The sequence below is a fragment of the Streptopelia decaocto genome (genome assembly GCF_964273445.1).
Source record: "Streptopelia decaocto genome assembly, chromosome: 4".
Lineage (NCBI taxonomy): Eukaryota > Metazoa > Chordata > Aves > Columbiformes > Columbidae > Streptopelia > Streptopelia decaocto.
Window position 1 is genome coordinate 43,425,025 of NC_138658.1, and position 22,900 is coordinate 43,447,924.

The 22,900-nt window shown below is 37.9% G+C and overlaps 1 protein-coding gene across 5 annotated transcripts in view; it reads left to right on the forward strand.

Annotated features, from left to right (window-relative positions):
• TENM3 (teneurin transmembrane protein 3) overlaps window positions 1-22,900 on the forward strand; it is a 319,771-nt gene that overhangs the window by 227,299 nt on the left and 69,572 nt on the right. For 4 of the 5 annotated variants that reach the window (XM_082051699.1, XM_082051701.1, XM_082051702.1 and 1 more), the window contains 6 exons: window positions 2,945-3,159; window positions 8,838-9,048; window positions 9,552-9,653; window positions 9,815-10,009; window positions 11,306-11,506; window positions 14,483-14,668. In XM_082051699.1, the coding sequence (XP_081907825.1) occupies window positions 2,945-3,159; window positions 8,838-9,048; window positions 9,552-9,653; window positions 9,815-10,009; window positions 11,306-11,506; window positions 14,483-14,668 (1,110 nt within the window). The remainder of the gene's footprint in view (window positions 1-2,944; window positions 3,160-8,837; window positions 9,049-9,551; window positions 9,654-9,814; window positions 10,010-11,305; window positions 11,507-14,482; window positions 14,669-22,900) is intronic. The other variant, XM_082051700.1, reaches the window with a different exon arrangement.

Here is a 22,900-nt window from a genome sequence, read left to right on the forward strand (position 1 = left end):
AAGAAAGTTTGGCTTCATGACTTTTTAGTGATATTTGTGAATTATTTTTCTTGTATAATAATTACTGTTCATTGCTTTAAATGTTCGTTTAGCTCAGGATTTTGTCCACCCTAAACTCAGATAGTCAAAATATAATTCACAAATAATAGATATAATAAATATTTTACCTATTAGTTTGCCATAATGCATTGCATTATTGATAACTTTAATACATCTTATAATGATTGTATATATTATATAGTATGTTATAAAGCATATTAATGTATTTTGTAAATTAAATAATAGTATTATCTAGCAATATGAGTGCAAACATTATATAAATATCATTTACCTATAAATATGTGTATTTGTATTATGGTCTTTTGGAGAGGGTCTGTGAAGGAAGAAATTTGGGGGGTTAGAGAAGAAGTATAGTGAAAGATACCTAGTGAAAAATACCTAGGAGACTAGGTATTTTAAAATTTAGTTTCTTGTTTAGACTGTTATGTCATTATGGAATTGTGTGAATGAACGTGACATTTCATATTTTGATTTAAAGCTGTGTTTAAAAACTGTTACTGTTTAGAATGTGAAAAGGAAGTTCTGACTAAGTTTTTTCTTATGACCATTGAGATACAACAGGGAACAAAGAATAATTAATACCCTCTGCTTAGGAGGGAAAAAAACTAGGGACGATTTTGAGACAAGTAGTGTGGCATAAAAGGGTCTTATGGCTACAGGGTAAAACTACCTCTTTTTTAGTGAAGAAAATGTGAGCCTGTAGAATCATTATCTGCTAAGGATAAGTGTTGAAGTCCAGTGACAGATATTCCTGGCAAGTCGGTCAAACTGTTTGATAAAGTGTTCCTACTCAAACGATCTAGTTCATCTTTTCAGCAGTAAGAGGTAGCTGTTTTTCATTTCAAATGTAGAAATAGGGGAAGTTGCAGATCAATACTGCAAACAAGTGTTTATTGTTTAGTGATTACCAGTCATCAGTGTGTGAATTTATACGACACAACATACTTAAATTTGAAGGAAGTGGTAAGAAACAAATAGCAAATACAGATTCATCTTCTAGAACGACATATGAATATTGTGAAAGGTTAAGTCCGAAGTTAGAAAAACATCAGACTCATCCTGAGAAGTGTTAAAAAAAAAAAAAAAGGTTTCTCCAAGATCAGATATTTCACTGTCTCTTCTCAGCAGAACACTGATCAATATGACGAGCCTGTAAGACATTTTCAGTGACTGCTGCACCGTTGTGGCACAGCTCTGATGATGATACAAGCCCCCACTCAAGGCCTCTCAGTAGCACTTCTGTACCTATTTAATTCAGCAGCAGTCTCTGTTCATCTTGGATGCACAAAAAGTGGCGAGGATCAATCTGTGACCTCACCTGGCATTTCAGATTTTAATCTAGTTTTTTTAAAGTCTAAATGTTTGCAGAAAGGTTGTGTCAGTTTGTTCCATCAAATGATGAGTAATCTAAAATTTGAACATAAAAGACAGGGCAGCAACAGAGCGTTGTCAGTGCTTCTGAACACTGTACGCAAACAAGTCAGCATCGCTTGAACATGCTTATCACATTCAGATGGGTTTAGTTCAATCGTTGTAATAGACTAGCAGCTGAAAAAAAGAGTATAAATTGGTGAAAACACAGTGGACTGTAAGATTGGAACTACAGTTCCATTTTTCTTTATATTGCTTCACTCAAGGCTTACCTTGATATGCCAGCTGCTTCAGTGTGGCCTTATTTGCTTACTCCAGATTTGACATGGGTTGCTAAACAAGTTCTTACACACATCTTTGTGTCTTAGTCTAGATTTGAGAATGCTAATTCCATCAAATCAAAGCAGGCTTTGACCCTGGCACCAGCTTCCAGTGCTGCCTGTGTCTGGCCACACAGCGTGGAGTTAGTGCCTGAACATCAGATCTGAGTCTGTAGTCTAAGACTTGGTGCAAACTCAGCTTAACCATCCCACTGGGCGTCCAGCCTAGTGCCTTGCAGGCTCATCAGCTTGGGCTGGAACCATTTTACCCCTTTCCTTTACTTGGTAGTGCTTCACCAGAATGGCACAGAGCTTTGCAGATTGGAAGATACTGTTCTGTACTCAAGCTGCAGTTTAGATTCAGACTTACCAACTTGAAGAAAAAGTTTGCTGCGGGTATCTAAAGTTTATGATTTACTTTCTTTTTTAATGCCACAACCAGTAGTCCCGATTTTGGTGTTAAGTGTTTGACATCATGTGTCTTTTGCATGTTAGCATCATCTTTGCTGCTTCTGGGCATTTTCAAGCCATCATCACTGGCCTCCTAAGGCTAACTGATATTTACACAAGTGCTTTGTAGAGAAAAATCATTCATGGCCTTCAGTGCTATGCTTATTTCTAGTAACTGACCTGCAGGAAAAATACATATTCATGATATAGAAAATAGTGAAACTATCAGACTTTGACATGCTATTATACAGTTTTTTTAGGAGACAGTGTGGATGAGGAGGTGGTAACAAGCTTAGGGCTGAGGCAAGGGAGTGCAGAGGGTGTAGGGAGCAAAGGCATAAGGACACAGGCACAATGGAGTGAGAAACATTGCCTTTCTTTTTGGGGAACACAGAAGGAAAAACAAAATAAATTGGAAACCAGAGCTGTAGACATTGTTAGAATTGTATAAATGTTCTGATATTTAATGTAGAAAATACTGTATATTAGTTGTTTTAATCCTAAAATAGTTTTTGTAATGCCAGTGCGCAGAGGAGTTATAGTATTTTTGCTTGGTAGATATTTGTTGTATCTTTGCTTTTTTATTTCCAAATCAGTGAATTCCCTGGGATCTTATATTCAGAAAGATTGTCAGGCAACATATTGTCTGAGGTGATTCTAAATATCTGAGTTTTTATATGATGGATGATTGAAAGCAAGAAAGGAATACTGATTTTTGATCTCTTATTATTCTAACCTGTCAGGAAAATTAGGGGGATTTGCACAAGAAAACAACACCATAGATTCTGGAGAACTTGACATAGGCCGAAGAGCAATACAAGAAGTTCCCCCTGGGATTTTTTGGAGGTCACAACTCTTCATTGATCAGCCACAATTTCTAAAATTCAATATATCCCTTCAGAAAGATGCGTTGATCGGAGTATATGGCCGAAAAGGCTTACCACCTTCACACACTCAGGTGAGAACTGCTTGCATTGAAAACTGTGAGCTTGTATCTTTTTGTATCTCTTTTCTTTCGCAGGATTACATACTTTACCATTTTGCTGATTATTAGTTTTGCTTTTTATACTTTATGGATCTCATGTGATGTCCAAAACATTTGTAATACTCTAAGTGATGGAACTAAAATGGCAGGGGGGAGTTCTTATTTATGAGCTGTTCTGAATGCTGTGAGCAGCGATGGCACTTTAGATGTGGAGTTGTTTCATGCAGAATTTATAGGTGCTTTTTTCCTTTTGTGGTCTATAGACATATCTTTAAAAATCTAAGCAAACTAATAGTGGTCGAGAGTGCCTGGCAAAGACTGAATTTGCCGAATATCCAGAAAAGAAGACAGCAGTTTTTTAAGGAAATTTCAGTTTGTTCTACAAGCAAATGCTACAGTGTTTACAGTTTGGTGTCTCAATAAATACATAAAATAAAAAATATATAATATGTGTCTATGGTGATACAGTGAGCTAAAGTCGTAAAAGTGTCAGTCTTCACTAGACATTTAGTGTCTGGAAACTTCATTCTGTAATGTCCCAGAGGGTTCATTCTGCTCAGCTCCTCAGGTTTCTAATGAGACTTTTTATTGCATATGGTCATGTATTGGACTAGTAACAAAGAAACACTTTTTATTCATAGCTATAGAAAAGTTAAAGTATAAAAGAATGAATAGTCTTCTGGATTGGCAGGAGAAAGGGAGACTCATTGCCTGAGGTGGTACTTTAGAATCAATTGTATTCAGATTATATTTTTAAGATTTAAGACCTTCCTAGTTCAGATTTCTTGCAGTTCAATATTTGTCCAAGTGCTGGCTCTGAACCATTGTTCCACCTGAAAAGGGAGTTGAGCTCATGATTTTCTACCCCATTTAGAGAATTATGCAACATCTTACTGTTTGTTTTTTTTAAGTATATGGATTTGCCCTGGACACTACTCTAAGCATATCAACCTAATGGTATAATTGGAATGAAGCTTGACTGATTATGCCTGATACACAGTTGCAACAGTGAATCCATAACTGCAAAATTCAAATACCTTCTTTACTAATCCCACTTTTTTTAGTTTGATTTGCTTGCTACTGCATTATTTAGAATTATTTTGGTTTTCTTCAGGCTTAACTTTTTGAAGACCAAGAACACAGAAATACTGCCAATTATATTACCTATTTAGCAGTCACAAACCACAGAGGAAGAATTAGGGTCAGCAAAGGAGTTTCATGCAGCTAAAATCACAGAACGTTACATTAGATTTATTTTTTAGTTTAATTTCCATCAAACTACAAACAGTTTACTGAATACAGAAAATGCAGTTATGTTTATTTAAAAATTTGATCCTCATAAAAATTATTAAATGGATTTTCTTGAGACTTTCACATATGAACACCCACCCTCAGGCAGGCAACAAGCATGAGAAATTCTAGCTCAAAGAAAATTGATTCAGAAAGTTATCAGCCATTGGAAATAGAGGTTTGGAATACAAATGCCATCTCAATGATAACAATAATAACAGGAGCCAGGGGAATGCATGTGTGGCAAGAATAAATAAAACTGAAGAAGCTGATCTGGAGTGTGCATTTATATGAGAAGTTATGCAAGGAGATACGTCTGTGAAAAATGATATTTCCTTGATTCCTTATCCTGGCAGAAGATTGAAATAGGGATGCCCTTTATTCAAAAACTTGGGAAAAGGAGATAACTAAATGTGTTTCCCATCATCTGTGTTACACAGACTCTCTTCCCTACTACCTGAGTTTGATACAACAGAAAGAATCGTTTGCAAATCCCACTACTATATCTTCTTTAGTTTCTGTGACATTTTGGATATATTGTTCCCAGGATATAGGTCAAGCTCTCTTGTCCTAATTTTGCCTGGTATATAATTAAGAGTATTTTTAACAAACCATTTGACTGACACTTGATACCTTGAAAAATTAAGCATGCTTACTTATCAATGCCCTGGTGAACTTCTAGGGCAGCTTAAGATTCCCAAGGGTGCAGGGTTATCCGAATGTTTATATGGCCTTGAACCCAGTGATGTCTGGTTTAGGTGCCTGAGATAAAGCATGTGTATAATCTCCTAAAAATGTAGTTCCAGTGAGTGACTTGGGGGGTCTTTTGTGACTCTGCTCCTGTACATGGTGGTAAAAAAAAGGATTAAAATATTTCTCCACAGTTTAGGCATTTCTGCCACAATGTTCTAATTGCAGGGCTTTGATGAAGACACAAGTTGTGCTGGTAAAAAACGTATTTCACCAAAGTAGCTTACATAAACAAAATAAGGTATTTAGGCAAAATGAAATGAAACATTGAGGGATTTGCAGGCATAAATGCATGTATTGTTTTCTCACTTCCCCTAACCCTTGCGGCTTGTACTGACAAAAGTTCTTAACTGCAGGCCAGGCACAGAGGCAGCTTACTCATATAGCTCCAAGTGTCACAGGAACATGTTAGAAGAACACATGAGTGCCCAGGTTGGGTCCCACCAAAGGCTCATCTAGCCCAGCATTCTGTCTGAGATGGTGACCATTAGCAGATATGTAGAGATTAATATAGCAGTGTGACAGATTTGTAGTGATTCTTCCTACAATGTGCTCTTGGCTTCCAGCATTTCAAGGCTGAAAGAAATCCTGAGTCAAAGGTGCTGTCTTTGTGTTCTACCGCTTTTGATAGATTCTTTTTTTTTGTGAATTTGCCCAGTCCCCTTTGAACCTATGGAAGCTCTTAGTGTCCATGACATTTGCAGCAACGAGTTTCACAGCTTAACTGTACATGTCTCCTGTGAGTTTTGTGCAGCCTCCTGGTAGTTTTAGTTGGGACACCCAGTTGGTGGTGTTTTGGAAGAGACGGTGGAGAGTTTCTCACAGATTTCTTCTTTTTGATTTGTACATCTCTGGTGTCCTCAATGAGTTTGATTTTTTCCCAGTCTATATGGTCATTCATTGCATGAATGTTGCTTCAATCTTTTGATCAGCCGTGTCTTTTTCTGAATGTTCTCCAGTTTTACTGCAGCCTTTTTGAGCTGGAGAGACTACAACAGCACAGAACACAGCAGATGTTGAACTACGGTGGTTTCATACAACGCCTTAATGATGTTTAGTTTTTTTTATTGTTATTGTAGAACTGATATATCTGTAGATCTGTCTACCATAGCTCCAATATCTCATCCCAGAATGATAAAAGTTGGCTCAAAGCCCATCTGTGGATGTGTAAAGCTAGGGTTGTTTCATGAGGACTTTGAAAAGTAGGATATCACCCATATATATCACTTCATGTCTACATTTCTTGAATGCTATGTGCCCTTATCTCCTAGTCACAGAGTGACAAGTGCTAATAACCAAATTTATGCAAATGAGCAACTGCTGCCTGTTTCTCAGATGTCGGTATTTGAATTTTATGATCTTATGTTAAATAATAGAGAACTGATTGCTACCTGCACTCTAGCAGCATTCAAAAAGTTTCCTTACCAGCTGTCCCCCTCCAATATCTGTGCTCATATGATAACCCTACATTTGTAACCATATACCACCATCTTCTTTAGCTCCCTCCTTACAGCTTTGGTGTTTCTATCATTTTCTGTCTTCTCTCCATGTCACTTTTGATTATAATGCAAAACTTGCTTATTACATTTGCCACCTTGTTCTGCACTTCTCTCCTAGACCCTTTTCTTGTTTATCCGCCTTTTTTGTGTGTGTCCAGTTAAAACCAGACAGCAAGTAAGAGGAAACTCTGATGCCAATTGTTCTGCTACTGTGATGGACATAATGAAAGTATGATAGAAATGCACATGGGGGACACCTCGAGAAGTCTTTTAGTCATCCTCGTCTTGGAACAGGATCAACTATCTCTAAACCATTCCTATCAGTTGCTTAGCATTTCTTCATAAAATAATAATAGAATGTAGCAAATTTAACCCTTCTCTGCCCCATGATCCAAAATAGTAGGGATGCAGCATTTAGGAAATGGTTTGATATCTTATAATCAGGACAGAATTTTTGGTTGTGTTTTTGTATTATCTTTAGGTACTGAAATCAGTCTCAAGCGCAGCCGCTATGTGTGTGTCGCAGACCAATCTGAGATGCAGAGTTCTTTCTTTCTGGGGAATCATAAATAAATCAACCAGAAATAATTGACGGTGGCTGTCCATTCAAAACCCAATCAATGTGAGCCTGAAAGTCTTTGTGACACTTTCTAAAAATGTCAGTTCCATTGCAGCCACGGAATCAATATGTTTATTTAAAGAGACTTTCAGAATTAAAAAAAGGGCTTTGGTTTAAAGCAAAACTGAATGGAGTGGTAGGGCAAATCAGTGCATTTAAACTCAATATAAAGGTAATTAATTTATCCTCATAGGAGGAAGATAAAATTAGTATGTTTTTTGCTTATGAAGATAATTGTTTTTCCAGACTTTCTGTTATCGTGTTCTAAATACAAGAAAACAGCCTTTAAAAGGATTAAGATCAATTATTGTTTTTTGCCAGGGGACAGACTGAACAGTAAATTCCCCTCTGTATGACTTTTGAAATGTAGTCTAAAATGGTGTTCTGATAACGGCATATGTCCTTATTACATTACAAATACAAAATCATTAATAGGACCATGCTTGTCAGCCATTAGTATACTCTTTGTGGTCAATCAAGTAATCACTTGTTCCTGTATCAAAAATATTGTTCTCATCTTAAACTGTCCTCCTACAAAAAATGACCCTCTGCAGTTTACAAATTACAAGGTTTCTCCTAATGTCTTTAAATGGCTTGTTAGAAGTTAGAAGTCCCTGAGCTTTTTCTCTTTTAAAATATTAGTGAAAAATGCAACTAGACAGAAGTGTTTGTCAGGCAGGAGGGAAAAAAAAAAAAACCTAAAATTGTTTTTCTCTCTCTCACAAAATAAGATAAATATTTAATTCTCTGACAAATTAGAATGTTGAATGGTTTTGAATAATTGGTGCTCTCCCAAAACAGTTGCATTCGTTTTCATGTGGTGCTGCACATATATTCAGAGTGACAGCGTACCGAGGTACCAGCTTCTCCACATCCTAATCACATTCTGTTCTATTCTGCTGGTTCAGACATAGCTGGAAAAGTGTCTCAGGTGTTGACAGAGGCATGTTAACCACCCCAAATGGTAGGAAGATAATTCTGATTATTGAGAAGGAACATGAGATGCTGCTACATTTTTCTAAGCCTCGCTGATGGTTTTTAACAAAACAGTATGTTCTGTCCATTGATCTGGGATACCATATTTTTTTGTCAGTTGGCTATTTTCAGCAGTTCCAATGTTTAATGCTTTCCATCTCCTCTGTTGGGCTTCTGTCATAGGGAACAAAGCCCTTGCTCTCCTTCCTCCAGAGCTCCGGACTACTCAAAAGGGACATCAAACAATTTAATCCTTCATCCAAAACTAAATGAAAAGCAAAGTAGATTATTGGTGTTGGATATTATTAATAACCCATATGCAGATAACACACTTTGAATGTTAGCTCTCACACGTAATGTAGGTGGCAGTCATGACTGCAGACTCATTACAACCGTTTTCTTTCCCCCAATATATGTAATAGGTTCATTGGCCACTTGTGACCAAAAAAGCTACTCTGAACAAAAATACCAGCTACTCCTCATGTTTATTAAAGCCTCGTGTCTGTTCCTGCCCACAGTATGACTTTGTGGAGCTCCTGGATGGCAGCCGGCTGATCGCGAGGGAGCAACGCAACCTGCTGGAGTCGGAGCGAGCGGGGCGGCAGGCGAGGTCTGTCAGTCTCCACGAGGCAGGTTTCATCCAGTATTTGGATTCTGGCATCTGGCACCTGGCCTTTTATAATGATGGGAAAAATGCGGAGCAGGTGTCTTTTAATACCATCATTATAGGTAAGCACGATCTTCAAAGCTCTCACCAAATGCTAGGCTCTGGTCAGGTTTTTTAGGAATACAGAGATATGTTTTGTAGTTAAATGATCTGAATTTTTTCACAGATTTTCAATTCATAGTGTTTCTTTTAGTGATGAGAATAAAATGCAGAATGTGTATTTTAATGACTTAGTCTAAGGCGTAAGGAGTGTACTGTCTTGTAAAACAGTGCTTGAAAGGAGGATATGGTTTTGAAGTGTTTGTTAAATGGCACAGGGCTGGATTTTAAGTATGGGGCTCATATGGTTTTACCATTATATTTTGAGCCTTTTTGTTGGAATGTAACATCCTAAGATACTAGAGGCATCAGCAACAGAAAATCACAGCTATTCACGCTCTTCAAACAACCCAAATATAAACACTCCTCCTGGAGCGAGAGCATGCTGTCAGTTACTAGTGGTTTAGATGATAGGTACTTCATGCGGTGGGCGTCTGTGAATTATCCTTTTTTTTTTTCCCTGTAGAGTCTGTGGTGGAATGCCCCCGAAATTGCCATGGTAACGGCGAATGTGTTTCTGGATCCTGCCATTGTTTCGCTGGGTTTCTGGGCCCCGATTGTTCAAGAGGTAAATCAACCCAATGCTTTTCTTCAGTCAGTTTAAGCAAACATGAAGACAAGTACAACAGGAAAGCAACTAGCATGTGACTTGCTTCTTAAATGTTCTTCTTTATAAAGCTTTGGTAGATAACTTGGTTTTAATTTTTCTGTTGTGTGTTAATTTCACAGCAGCCTGCCCGGTGCTGTGCAGTGGCAATGGGCAATACTCCAAAGGACGCTGCCTGTGCTACAGCGGCTGGAAGGGCACCGAGTGCGATGTGCCTACAACTCAGTGCATCGATCCCCAGTGTGGGGGCCGGGGCATCTGTATCATGGGCTCTTGTGCCTGCAACTCTGGATACAAAGGAGAAAACTGTGAAGAAGGTAAATGAGAAAATATGTACCCCAGCACCTGCTGTTCTTGGTCATGTTTCCAGCTGGCATGTCCAGTTCTATCAGTTTTGCTGGGTCCAGATCATATGCACTAAGTGTTTCTTCAAAAATAATTTTAGAATGAATCTACAGAATTATTAGATTTTATTTATTCTCTAGTAATCAGTGGGAAAGCTCTTAATAATGTGTAATATCTTTTTGCTTGCCAGTAATTTTTTTTTTTTTTTTTTTCTGACGGAGGTCAACTAAGAAGAAAGCACTCAAAAAATAGATATTGGAATACAGGAAGACTTACTGATTTTTCACAGTGTAGAATAAATCATTAATGTATTGCATTTGTTAGTGATCTTTTCCACCAACCACACTGTGGAAAGTGCCGATTCAAATGCATCAGAGTGAAAAACGATGCGTCATTTTTGTATTCCAGAGATGTGCATAATAATATTCATTCTGATGTGCTGCAAAATGCAGTTCATTTTCCATTCAATTTTTTTAGGGAGTAAAAAGTGCCATTTTCTTTTTCAATCAAATTGATTTTATTGATCTCCACGTACAAAGTAATGCAATTAAGTCTCTGGAATTAAATTTTCAGACCATTGACCCTACAAGTGTAACATTTTATTGAGTCAAATTGCTAAATTAAATCTCGTCATCTAAAGCACATTAAAGTGAATTAAGATGGATAGACAGTGCGCAACTCCCTTATTTCTGAAACAAGTTGAGGGTCCCGTACAGCTGTCAAAACTCTGTAATGGTGGATCAGCTCAGTTGGTGCCGAGTGCTGCAGGGAATCCTACACTTGTGGCGCTGTGATTATACAGAACAGAGATCAGTTGCCCAAGACCCAAAGCCAATCTTGTTGTAATTCAGAAAAAATAGCAAACCTTGAAAGATTCTCCGTTAAATCAGCAGTAACCTGTAAATGTCTTAATGTCAGTTATGTGCACACACAAATTTCACAATACCACAAAGTGATGTGGAAGTGAGATGTTTTTACAAAGAAAATTGCTGCTAAGCAGTTAGTGATGATAGAGTGATTTGCCTTGTAGCCAGAGAAGGGTGGCTGGCACCAGGATATGATACATTGGTCCTCACTCATTGCAGTGAAACAAAGGTGAACTTCTCATCTTCAACCTACTAATGTATGCTTTTAAGACTAGTGCAGTGCTGCCTATTTCACAAGGTGTTAAAATGTGGATGAAGCCCAAAAGAGCCATGAACATCTAAGAGCTGATTACTGTCGTTAGGAATGACAGGTTTGAGCTGACCTTTCTCATCTTTCCGCAGCGGATTGCTTGGACCCAGCCTGCTCCAGCCACGGTGTGTGCATCCACGGCGAGTGCCACTGCAACCCGGGCTGGGGTGGCAACAACTGTGAAATCCTGAAGACAATGTGCCCTGACCAGTGCTCGGGCCACGGCACCTACCTTCAGGAGAGTGGTACCTGCACCTGCGACCCCAACTGGACAGGTCCCGATTGCTCCAGTGGTAAGGGTTAAAAGCACTCGCATTTCGTAAAATGATGACGTCTTGAATAGCAGCATTTTAATAACATTATTGTGTTAGGACCTGGCCTACTGAGCTGATGGAAGTCTTTGAGCTGACTTCAGCATGAATTTGTGAATTGATTCAAAGGTTCAAAATAATTGGTGAATTTGTAGTATTTGAAAATCAGTGTATTTGTTGGTATCTTTTAGCTGCATTCATCTGGTAACTTAATTCACATGCAAATACAGAACATTCTTTGTACCATATGTAGATCCAAGTATCATCTTACCTAATAAATCTATTTAGAAACTTAAAACTTAATCTATTTAGAAACTAGAGACAGTCACAGTTTAAAAATCTCTTCAGCTAATTGGAGGTATTATTCTTGAAAAACAGACAGCATTCCAGTTTGAAGGCAAAGGAAATGCAAAAATTAATCCTAAACAGCTTTCAAGGAAGGGCAGAGGCTGCCAGGGTGGAAGGAGTTGGTAGGAGTGAAGAAGCAGAGTGATTTCTTGTAGCAGAGGGATTTCTCTGTGAGCTTAGTAAAAGTATAGTCTGAAATAGAAATAAAAGACTAAAATGACTGAACCTACTATCACAGACAGCAGAATCCAAATATAAAGTATGACAACATCCTTTTTACACGTTTTAGAATATTGTTTGGTAGCCACATATCAAAAGAGAAATCTTGTCTAAATGTGAGACATGTATTTGTCTAAAACAGTTCATCTAACAACTCAGATGATTTTGTTAATGAAAACTGAACACATGGGCTAGCTGGGTTTATTCCAGCTTATGAATAAATATAACTTTTTCATAAAGAACCATCTTTTTTAAACAAATGTACTTCCTGACCAGGATCTGTGATACTGCCTAATGGTTTATGCATAGGAGAGTGATAGGACAGAGTTCCAAACATTCAAGAAAAAGTGACAGAGAGAAGAAAATGTTGTTCTCTGTTATGTTTGTTTAGAAAAAAAAAATCTTATCTGAACATTTCTAGCACTAAGAATGGCTATTTGTGAGAGACCCTTTCTAGTTCTCAGGCCAAATGTGGATCCTCTTATTTCTTGGCACAGTATCCTCAACACTATTCTTGATGATTCAGTTATGCTCCATGTTTTACTTAGGTTTCAAGGAATGACTGGTCATTGAAGTAAAATAAAATATTTCTGATCTTAAATATTTCAAAAGCATTAAATTCATGAAAGAGCTTTGTAAAAATATGCACAGGCTACTTGCTGGTCATGCAAAATGACCTTCAGAGTAGTACACTAAAAAAGTAAATCTTAGCCATACACATTTTGTTAAGCTACTAGAAGAAAAAAAGAATGAGTTGTTTCTATCAGATGGGCTTATAGGTTTGAAATCAGCAGAGCTTTCCTCTATCTCCATCAGCAGTTTGTCCGTTAATTAGCCCTTCAATTCCACTTCAATTAAATTAACTCTAATTAATAAGTTCATTACAAAGATTGACGCACCTTGCTCAAAGCTAGTGTGCTAAAAGCTGATAAACACCTTCACCCTAATGAAAAATTGATTAGATTGAAGAGAAATAAACCTTTCTTTCTTGGAGCTGCGTTGATGTTTTGTGACTCTAAAGTTAATCAAAGCATCTTGCATCTCTTAATCAAAAATTTAATTCAAAGTAGATATAAAATGCTGTATAGGAAAGAAAAGAAAAAAAAAAAAGGGGAGCGGGAAATTACAACTGTCTTTCTCCATAAAGGTTTTGAGCTGTTTCTTCTGGGAAATATCACAGCTCCTTGATAGGGTGTTTAATGTTCCACAGCACTTTGAGACAGAGGGTTATGCTCTATGGGGGAAGAAAAACACTTTTGAGTGGAAAACTGGAAACCTTGCTTGCACTGAATGCTTCTTTCTTTTGCTGTTGAAAATAATTTCGGTCTTTTATTACTAAGCTGTTTGTTGTCTTTCACAAGAAAACAAAAAACTAAATACAGTACCTTTACGAAGCAGTACGTGGTTACAGCCAGCTGTGTGCCAAGGAACTAAAGAAGTCCCTCAGGCTGTATTGTATCTCCTCTTGTTTTCCCGTTGTCTGCTTAGCAGAAGTAAAGTTTGCTTGCAGTCTGACTAAATGAACCAAAACTGTAAACGCAAAATCTGGCAGTCTAGATTATCGTCTTGTATTAGCTGAGACTTAACATGCGTTGTTTGGCCTCTGACTACCTTTGGCTGTTAACGTATTTTTCAATTATTCTATCACTTACAAGATCCTGTTACTATATGTAAATGACAAGTTAAATTGCTGTATGTTGATTTATTTTTTTGAACAATCTATTATTTAAACCAGACTGTTCATAGCTGTCACTGATACAAATTTACTGAAAGTAAAAGAGAATCATCTTTTATATTTAACAGATGTGTCAGTATGTCAGCATAGTACTAATTTGTCTCACTAAGGCTGATTCTTCATAATGAAAAACTGTGTCAGAAATGGCACATTTTTACTTTGAAAGAAAACAGGGAGAAGCGTAGGGAGGGAAAACCTTGTTAAAATGAACTGTCATTAATACTGGATTTTTACGCACAACACACAGTGACCTAGGTATATGGTACATTTAGTCATTAGGAGTACATGGTAAGTTCAAATATGTGTAAGTGTCATAGTCTAAGTTATAAAAGGTTACTCTTAAGGCATCTGTGATCACAAAAAATATTACTGAAAATTATTCAGAGCTAACAGAAGAGCTGTGGACACTTAAGCACTGCTAAGTCTGCGAGATAACTAAGTGAGCATTAGCACAGCGGTAAAACTGTACTCTGCTTCGTGTTGGGTCCTACCTGAAAATGCCTTCCACAGTAATTTGATTTGATTTTCAAAGTTTTTGCCTTTCTTATTCTTCTACGTTTTGAATTAAAACATAGCGCTGCTAATTAACACATACCCTCTCTCTCCCGTGTGCACTCCCTCCCTCCTTTTATCCCGCTCTCTCCTCTCGGATGCAGAGATCTGCTCGGCGGACTGCGGCACGCACGGTGTGTGCATGGGCGGCACGTGCCGCTGCGAGGAAGGCTGGACGGGCGCAGCCTGCAACCAGAGAGCCTGCCACCCTCGCTGCGCCGAGCACGGCACCTGCAAGGACGGCAAGTGTGAATGCAGCCAGGGATGGAACGGAGAGCACTGCACCATTGGTAGGCTGGCCGCGCTTTACCCTGTCCTTCGCTGCAAAGTTTAAACGGCTGGCGCTGCCAGCCATGGCTGAATAAGTAGTGCGTTACTTTGAAGCTCGTTTCTTCGCATTTGCATGTGTCAGTCTTTGTAAAGGAGTTGATATTTTAAGAAAGGAAACGGTTGTATAATAGCTCAACAGTTCTTCATACCCAGTTTGCCATGAAAAGGAGGTGGAAGAATTTCCTTTTCAGCCTTTTCTCTTTAACTGCTTTTTGCCAAGGGGGAGCTTACTTCTATTTTAACCTGTAAATACATTATTTCATTTCTACTTTTCTGTTTCTTTTGTGATAGCTTTGTGTTTTTCAGAAATTAAACTTCCTATTGTTTTCCTTTTTTTTTTTCTTTTATGGAGAAGCTTTAAAAAGTGATGCACCTACACAAAAATATCTCTTCCACCTTGTAATAAATGTGATCTAGCTGCCCAAAATTATATTTTTGTCAACATGATGCTCTATTTTAGAATCATACCAGTTCTCTTTCATGTAAATAATCTAAGTTTTATACAGTTCATTGAGAAGAAGCCATCCTTATTAATAGATTCTCTGTTTCTGTAATCAAGTTAGTTCTAGCACCTGGAAACCTTTGGAAATTACTGTGCCTTTATCAATAGAGATTTTCTTACTCAGTTATGTACAGTCCGTATGCCCTGTATACAGGAGGATATCCCTCTCCACTGCACAGGTCTTCACGTGAGCTAGGATGAGAAATTATGCATGTAAATAAGGGGATTAAGAAAAAGTGGAGGAGGAGTTGCCAAAAGGTTTATCTTTTTTATATTGACTTTGTATAGCTGTAGTGCTAAGAAATTCACTTCCACACTAATTCCTTCCTATACACCCTTTGTGCAAGATGCTGCAGGTCTGTAATAGAGGAGGAGGCTCCTATCCAAACACTTTTTGTCTCAGAATAACCAGGCAGAGAAGCTATTGCGTGACAACAGGTAGACGTACAGACAAAGGAACTGGTTGTGCTCAGACTGTGAGAGGTGGCCAGCTTGTACTTGGGTGCGTGGGCAACATTACACAGAGCTCAGCAAATGCTGTGACAGGAGTAACAACGTCACTCGGCAGGTGTTTGTGGGGCACAGCTCCCACGTGTGGGAAGCATCGTGGTTAAGCACGTAGAGGTGGATTGAACAGACCATGAAAGAGGTGGCCAAAGGTCAGGCAAAGGTCTTTACCAACCAAAACGATTCTGTGATTCTAAAGGCGAGAGTAACATTGAGTGATGGGGAAATCAAGGATAATCCAAATAGTCAAAAAGAATTCCAATAAGTTAAAAAACCCCATAGTTTTATGCTTGGGGAGGTGGAAGAGAGTCAGTTAAAAGAGGCGATGTAGCCAAAGCAACAGGATATGACAGTAAGTCTAATAGCGGTAGAGCTGATGGATGTGAATGTGGCATTATTTGCTTTTGCCACAAGCTAAAAAGAGGCTGGGGAATTTTAACTTTGTGGACGTTTTGGAAGAGCTGTGACTCTGAATGTGTTAGCACAACTAAACTGTCGCTGGGGCATGAGTGTCTAGAAAATAGTAAAGCCCAGGCTGCTTTCCCCGGTAGCTCACAGCTCTGACCGAGGGGCAAGGTGGTGGTGCTGCACTTGGAGGTCACAGCAAACAGTGGTGTGGGCTTTGAGGGCAGGGAAAATGAGAGCCTGATACAGCTGCATTAGCTGATACCCACATCACTGCATCAGGAAGATGAGGCAAGGTTTTATTATGTAGAAGGGAGCCAGGTGTGAAGCAGTAAGACTGATTCATGAATTATTTTTTACAGAAGTCACAAATAGATTTTTTTTTTTTGGTCATTTACTAATGAAGTTGCTCAGACATGAGGGAGTGGGAACCAAGGTCCATCTGCAGAATCGTGGGGAGAATCGATGGGGTTAACGTTTTTAAGGAGCTTCCAGAAAACATGCTGACAAAGGGAGTAGAGAGGTGGGGAGAGAACTGCTTTCTGAACAATGAAATAAAGTAAATCTTTAGAAGTAGGATAAGGCCTTTCCCTTGACCGCTTTAACTTGCCAACGAGCAATTACTCAGCAGATCGCTCTGCTGTTGGTCTCACTGACCTTGGCAGCGTTTCAAAGGTTGTAGTTATACACGGATGAACTGCTCTTGAACAATTTTTCCAACGTATTAAGCACAAACAAGTTTTTTCTCAGCACTGGGCGAGCAGGTCTGTCTTCCCACCTGTTTATTCTTTAAATGGGTGTTTACTTTGCAGCTGCTGCTGTAAAGATAGTTTGATATGTTTATATTGCCCTTACAGCCTCCAAGACAAGTAATGAGGCACAGGCTCTAGCCTGCTGTTACATTTATTTTTCTTAGAGCTGTTTTCTTCAGGAGGCCAGTGTTATGGAGAAACCAGGTCATTTTATTGCTCATTTCCAAGAGTATTTCCACTTAGTGGAGTGAAAATTGTTGCTTTCTCAGCTTGGTAAATGAAGAGTCAATTTGCCTTTCTCTCACCTGCCCTAGAGTAGAATGTAGCTCTTTCTGAGCAATACATTTCAAAACACAGGGGACATCAAAATGTTTCCCCATGAAAACCATTTTTTCAATTGTCACCCTCTATTTGTAACCCAGATTTTTTTATGCTATGTAGAATTCCCAACCTGGTAGCATAATATTTACGTAACTTCTGTTACGCATATGAAAAACTCCCACTCTTACTTTATATATCTAAAAATAAACAATTGCATCGTTCTTATTTCTAAAAGTCATTAACCATTTAGCTGCAGTAGTGTGAAGCACTGTAGAAATGCAGGTATATTTGTTTGATGCAGCTGTTAGCTGGAAGTCACATGTAGTGCAATGGCCTAAATTTACTACTTCTTGGGGAAAGGAATATTCCAAAGAAGTTGTAAATTTTAAGGTAAATGAATTTAATTGCTTTCTGGGAAAGGAGTAGCCAGCCAGATCTCTACCTGGATGCACAAAATGCAGTAGATCTGTATGCATTAATCATAGAGGCACTAACTGAAATGTGTACTGAATCACCTAAATCCATAACTCATTTGATCAAAGTGATTATGTCTTTTTTGTGAAGCACGAATGCTGTTTAAAATGTTAAGAGTGTTTTGCACCTCAAGTAATGATTTTTATATATTTCTAAATGCTGACTCAATTTCAGTTAGCCCACTGTTTGTATAGTCAGTTGACATGTATTAAAGGGTCAAAAGAAGGAGAAACCAAACTTATCTCAATTAAAACAAGGTAGTCCTTAGTTTTATTCATGTCTAATAATTTTTCAAACCCTAGATTGCTTCTTGGGTTATGCTAATTTTTATGTATGCCTCAAGAAATGGAAATTTGGCCAAAGGAAATTCTAATTGCTCTAAACTTACAGAGGCCATTTGTTTTTTCTTTGGGACATTGGGAAGCAAGATCACAGACGATTGCAAATGTTTGACGAAATTTAGGCATCTGCTTCTTAGCATACCTAGGTTAATCATCAGTTTAACAAAGCCCTAAGGCTGCAGATCACAAGACAAATATGAAATACAATGCATCTATATTTTATACATATTTGATTTGTGAGAGAGAACAGAATAGTCTAAATAAAGCAGATTTTTTTTTTTTTTCTTTTTTGAAGCAATGTGTGCAATAAATGAGAAAGATTGTTTTAACTAATGTGGTAGACCTGATGTGTGTTGCTGGTACCCACTGTTCCATTATGCATTTCTGGCACGGGGTAGCTCCAGCTTCAAACCCACACCTGATGTGGACCACGCTTGTGAGTCATTGCCTTTGTTCTGAACACATACTTCCAGAGATTTATATCAAAGATGTTCAGCAGATAACTACATGCTGAGCATTGTGATGAAATTAATCTAATAAGAATTAAGAATTTATTGCTGTTGCTTAGCATCCCACAGGTTTGAACTAAACACTGGCAATGTATGTTCCAAATACTAAGCAGTTTAAGATATCTAGATTGCTTACTGTCTTTTCCCTCCTGGAAATGAAATATTTTAACATTTCCTATGTCCATGTGAGAACAGGTTAAATCAACAGTTAAGTGCAAAGCTAGGGCAAATCACCTGTCAATTGTTTATGTGGCCTGGGACTGACACTCATGGGTCTGAGGTGAACATCCGTATATTATTTTGTGAAGCTCAGCCTGCACCTCAATGTGATACAAGACCGTACATGCACAGCTGGTACCCAGGTGATAGCCTGGCTGAAAATTTGCTCTGTAATTAAGTTTTCATAACACAGTTGTGCTAAAATATGTTTTTGTTTCCTTTCTGTCCCGGCTTACAATGAGTTCAGTGACCCTCTCCTGTCTCAGTAGTTATTTTGTGAGATTGGAACAGATATTATATCAGAAAGTCTATTATATTTTGTGATATAACTGGCATGTACCATGAGTAAATTAAGTCACAGGAAGCCCATAAATATGAATACTTTTCCAGCAGCTTTTCCACCAGAGTCTGTTATCTGAATGAAATTAGTAAATAATTATATTGGTGGGGAATCTGCTATATCCATGTGCTGTGTAACATCTCAGTTTTACAATGCAGCTTAATTTTTTCAATAGACCAAATTAGTTTTAGAGTAATCTAAATTGCAAATTGCGCAATTTGCATTGAAACTATGCCTTCTTGTTCAGATTTGTCAACACCTCTTTTTTAAAAAGTCTTTAACATTAAGCATGGGTGGGTAAGACCATCTGTTTATGGAGCTTGCCTGCAGCTCCGTTACTTAACACATGAGACAGGTTACAGCTGTTTAATTGTTATTGTGTTGAACGATTATCTTTCAGTCCAAAATTAATATTTATATATGTGTGCATGGAAAGCATGTCATTAAACATAAGTGATCTAAATGTGGATTAATGTCATTAAGCATTCGTATTAATCCCTCAGGAGGGCTGAAGTTAACATCATGGTATTTGAGTCCTGCATGAGGCTACTTTACCTGGTCCATGAACTGAAATTCAAATCCAGTGGTGGTCCATTGTAGAAGTGTACAGCTTGTAATATGTTTTTATTCCAGTGAGAATTGGTTTATCATCTAAGAATTACCCCTAATATGTAGTTTAGAAAAAATAACAAAGGACAGCAAAGTATTTATTTTAACCTTTTTATTTGCATGAAATGACATTAACAAGACATTAAAACCAATCAAACCACAAATGTTTTTTCTTCAGCAAGATGTTTCTAGTTTCAGCTACTTTAGCTAGAAAAACAGGAAAGTCATCTGGTTTAGATTTTCAGAATTATGAAAAAAATAAATAACATCTAGAGCACACTCCCATAAGTGCATTTCCATTAGTATACACTCTGTCCTGGTTGCTGGTTGAATTGGTTTTCTGACTAGGGACAGACACAATGGCGTTTGTGAGCTGGTTTTCTAGGTGACTGTGAGCGGTGTAAGCTCAGAAGTGCTGCTAGCATCCAGCAATGCCAAGAAGTGATCTTCTCCACTAAATTCTATGGTCTGCACCTGCTCTCTTCAACACACGTTTAGCTTATGGCTCCTTATATTACAGATTTCAAAAATTACTACAGGGAGATGTCACTTTATCTCTTTATAAGATCAGAGAGCAAGTCAAGGCAAATGCGTTCCTCCTGTTAATCAAAGGAAGTGCCAATAGAAAACCTGATATGGCTATATATCATTACACTATATAGTTTTGAAGTATGGTCGTGACAAAGTAAGTCATGGACAGTTTGAGGGCTTGATTAATCTTCTCTGCATTCGCAGGTTAAAGGGAGAGCTGCATGGGTAACTGGTGTTAGGATGATCACCATCATTTTCGTACTGATGCTAAGTTGCTAAGCATGGTTTACATTTCTCCAAAGTTTAAGTTACTGAGAATACTCACATTTCATAGTGTTTTAATTGGTCAGGTATTTAATGTACCTTAATGCATTCATGCCAAGAATCTGTGAATTTTAAGATCCTTTTCAGATTCTGGAATTTTGATCAGAAGGAAACTTTTGTCCTTCAAATTAGAATAATTACTGCTGCATTAGTATACTCTGTAATTATCAAAATTCCTAAATTTATGTTTTTCCTTAGTTTTGAGTTCATGGAATCACACTTCAGTACAAATTTCATCTTAAAAGTAAGATTGTTTCTGAATGAAGGTATGAGCTTTCACATTCAAATAGATTGTTCTCAGAGAAAATGACTGGAAATTAATTATATCAGGTATCAATTAGTTCACCACAATATTGTGAGTGAAATGCTACTCCCAAAACACCTGACTACATTTGAGTTAGGATTTCACCACAACATTTACACCTGTAGCTTCAATACAAAATCTTCATAGAAAAGAGAAGATTACTTTCTTGGCACCCAGAGGACTGATAGCCGCAGTTCAACAAGATTTCATGAAATATAGTACACTTATGATTTTGATCTTTCTTTTGCCTGAAGAGCATATTATTAATTTGCCAGGCCAAGCCTTGAATATGCAAAATATTTGTATGTTTGGTAACTATAAAAATATTAAGTTACCAGTTAAATTTAAGACAGTGCATACATATCTGAAGCTGTGAAAAAAAAGTGAATTATTGGTCAGGCCTCAACACATTTCAAGACAGAGTATCTCAAATACAAATTATCTGTTAGCATACTTTAAATTGCTAATTGGTTGATTTGCATTTAAATGAGGACCACATGTGAAGTTCAAGTTAGGCACATTTTCAGAAAACAGCAGAATCCTCTGAGATGTGAAGAATTTTAAAGCGCGTTGCAAAGCTCACTTGAGCTGAAGTGGCCAGAAAGTGCGTGCTTTTGTACATCGGGTAGTCGCATGCTGCTCAGGTGCATTCTGAAAGTACTTCCAGTCAGGAAGACAGGTGGAAACAAAAATGCTTCCCATCCCATTCTATCCCTTAATATGCTTCCAAGCCAAATTTCTCTTTCATGCAGTTCTTAATGTAAGCATCAGATTTCACCTGCATCTGTCTGGCAGGTCTTTGTGAGTTTGTCAGAGCTCTCCGGTGTTTTAACTTTTTGAGCCTGTACACGTGAGACAGTTTTATATCCTTAATGGCATATACCCTTTCTTCTAAATCCTTTTCCAGCTAAATAGATGTTAAATAAGAAACAACACTGCTCGTGAACATATTAGTAGTCTCAAACTTCCTATGTCTATTATATCCTTTAAAGCAACTGAATGTTTTATTCTTAAATACATCTGGCTTCTTTCTAGTAGTAATGATGAGAAATCTTACTTTATAGTAAAATTGGGATGGACTCCAGAACAAAATATCAAAAGGGTAGTGGGCATATGTGCCCTTGTATAGAAAACGCCATCAGCGGTTGCTGCAAAGAACAGTTGCGGTTTTAGCAAGGGATAAATTGCAGTCAATTCAGGTCTCTGTGGAAACACATGTAGCAGATGTGTGTGCTGCAGCTCTAGGTGGACATTGGAGAAAAGTGCCGAAATTATGAAGAAGGTATGATTTCAGGGTAAGGATTACGTTTTGGCCTATGTAGGGAAGAAAACAAATAAAACTGCCTGAAACTATTATTCCATCCATGTGTTCTCCTTTACAGGAAGGGCAAGATGAGAATTTAGGAGTAAAAAAGTATCAAAAGGGAAGAGTGTTTGTAATCCTCCTCTATTGGCAGCAATGCTTGGAACATATGGTATGTCAAAGACAAGGTTCTTATAAACTCAGAGAAAGGATGACGACCATGAGCTGCTTAGAGTGGAAGAACATGTGCTTTCAGTACTGTTCAGTGATGAATAGAGAGAATTACATTTGCAAATGATAGCAAAGCCCACTGCCCCCAAGCACTCTGGGAGACAGGACAAGAATTTAAAATTACTTTAACAAGTAGCACAGGATATGCAGAAAAATAAGGTGCAATTCAACAAATGCTGGGGTTTGTACTTAAGTAAGGATAATCAGCTGCACAAATTCAAGTTAGGAAGCAGCTTGCCAGGGAGAAGAGACTCAGAAAAGGCTGTAGTGGATGATGAATTTGACATGAGTGAACCACTCTGAAGACAGGCTAGAACAGTGGCTTTAAAGTTTTATGAATTCTGGACTCCTGTAAGTTTTCTGGTAGCGATATGGAGAAATTGCATATGGATGCATGGCTTTTTTTAGTCACCCTTTTGAGAGTAAAAGCAGTTTCTTAAAGGAAACAATACACTATTCCCTGAGTCTGCTGTGGGTAGGATAAGAAATACTGGGTTTAAATATCACAGGAGATATTTGG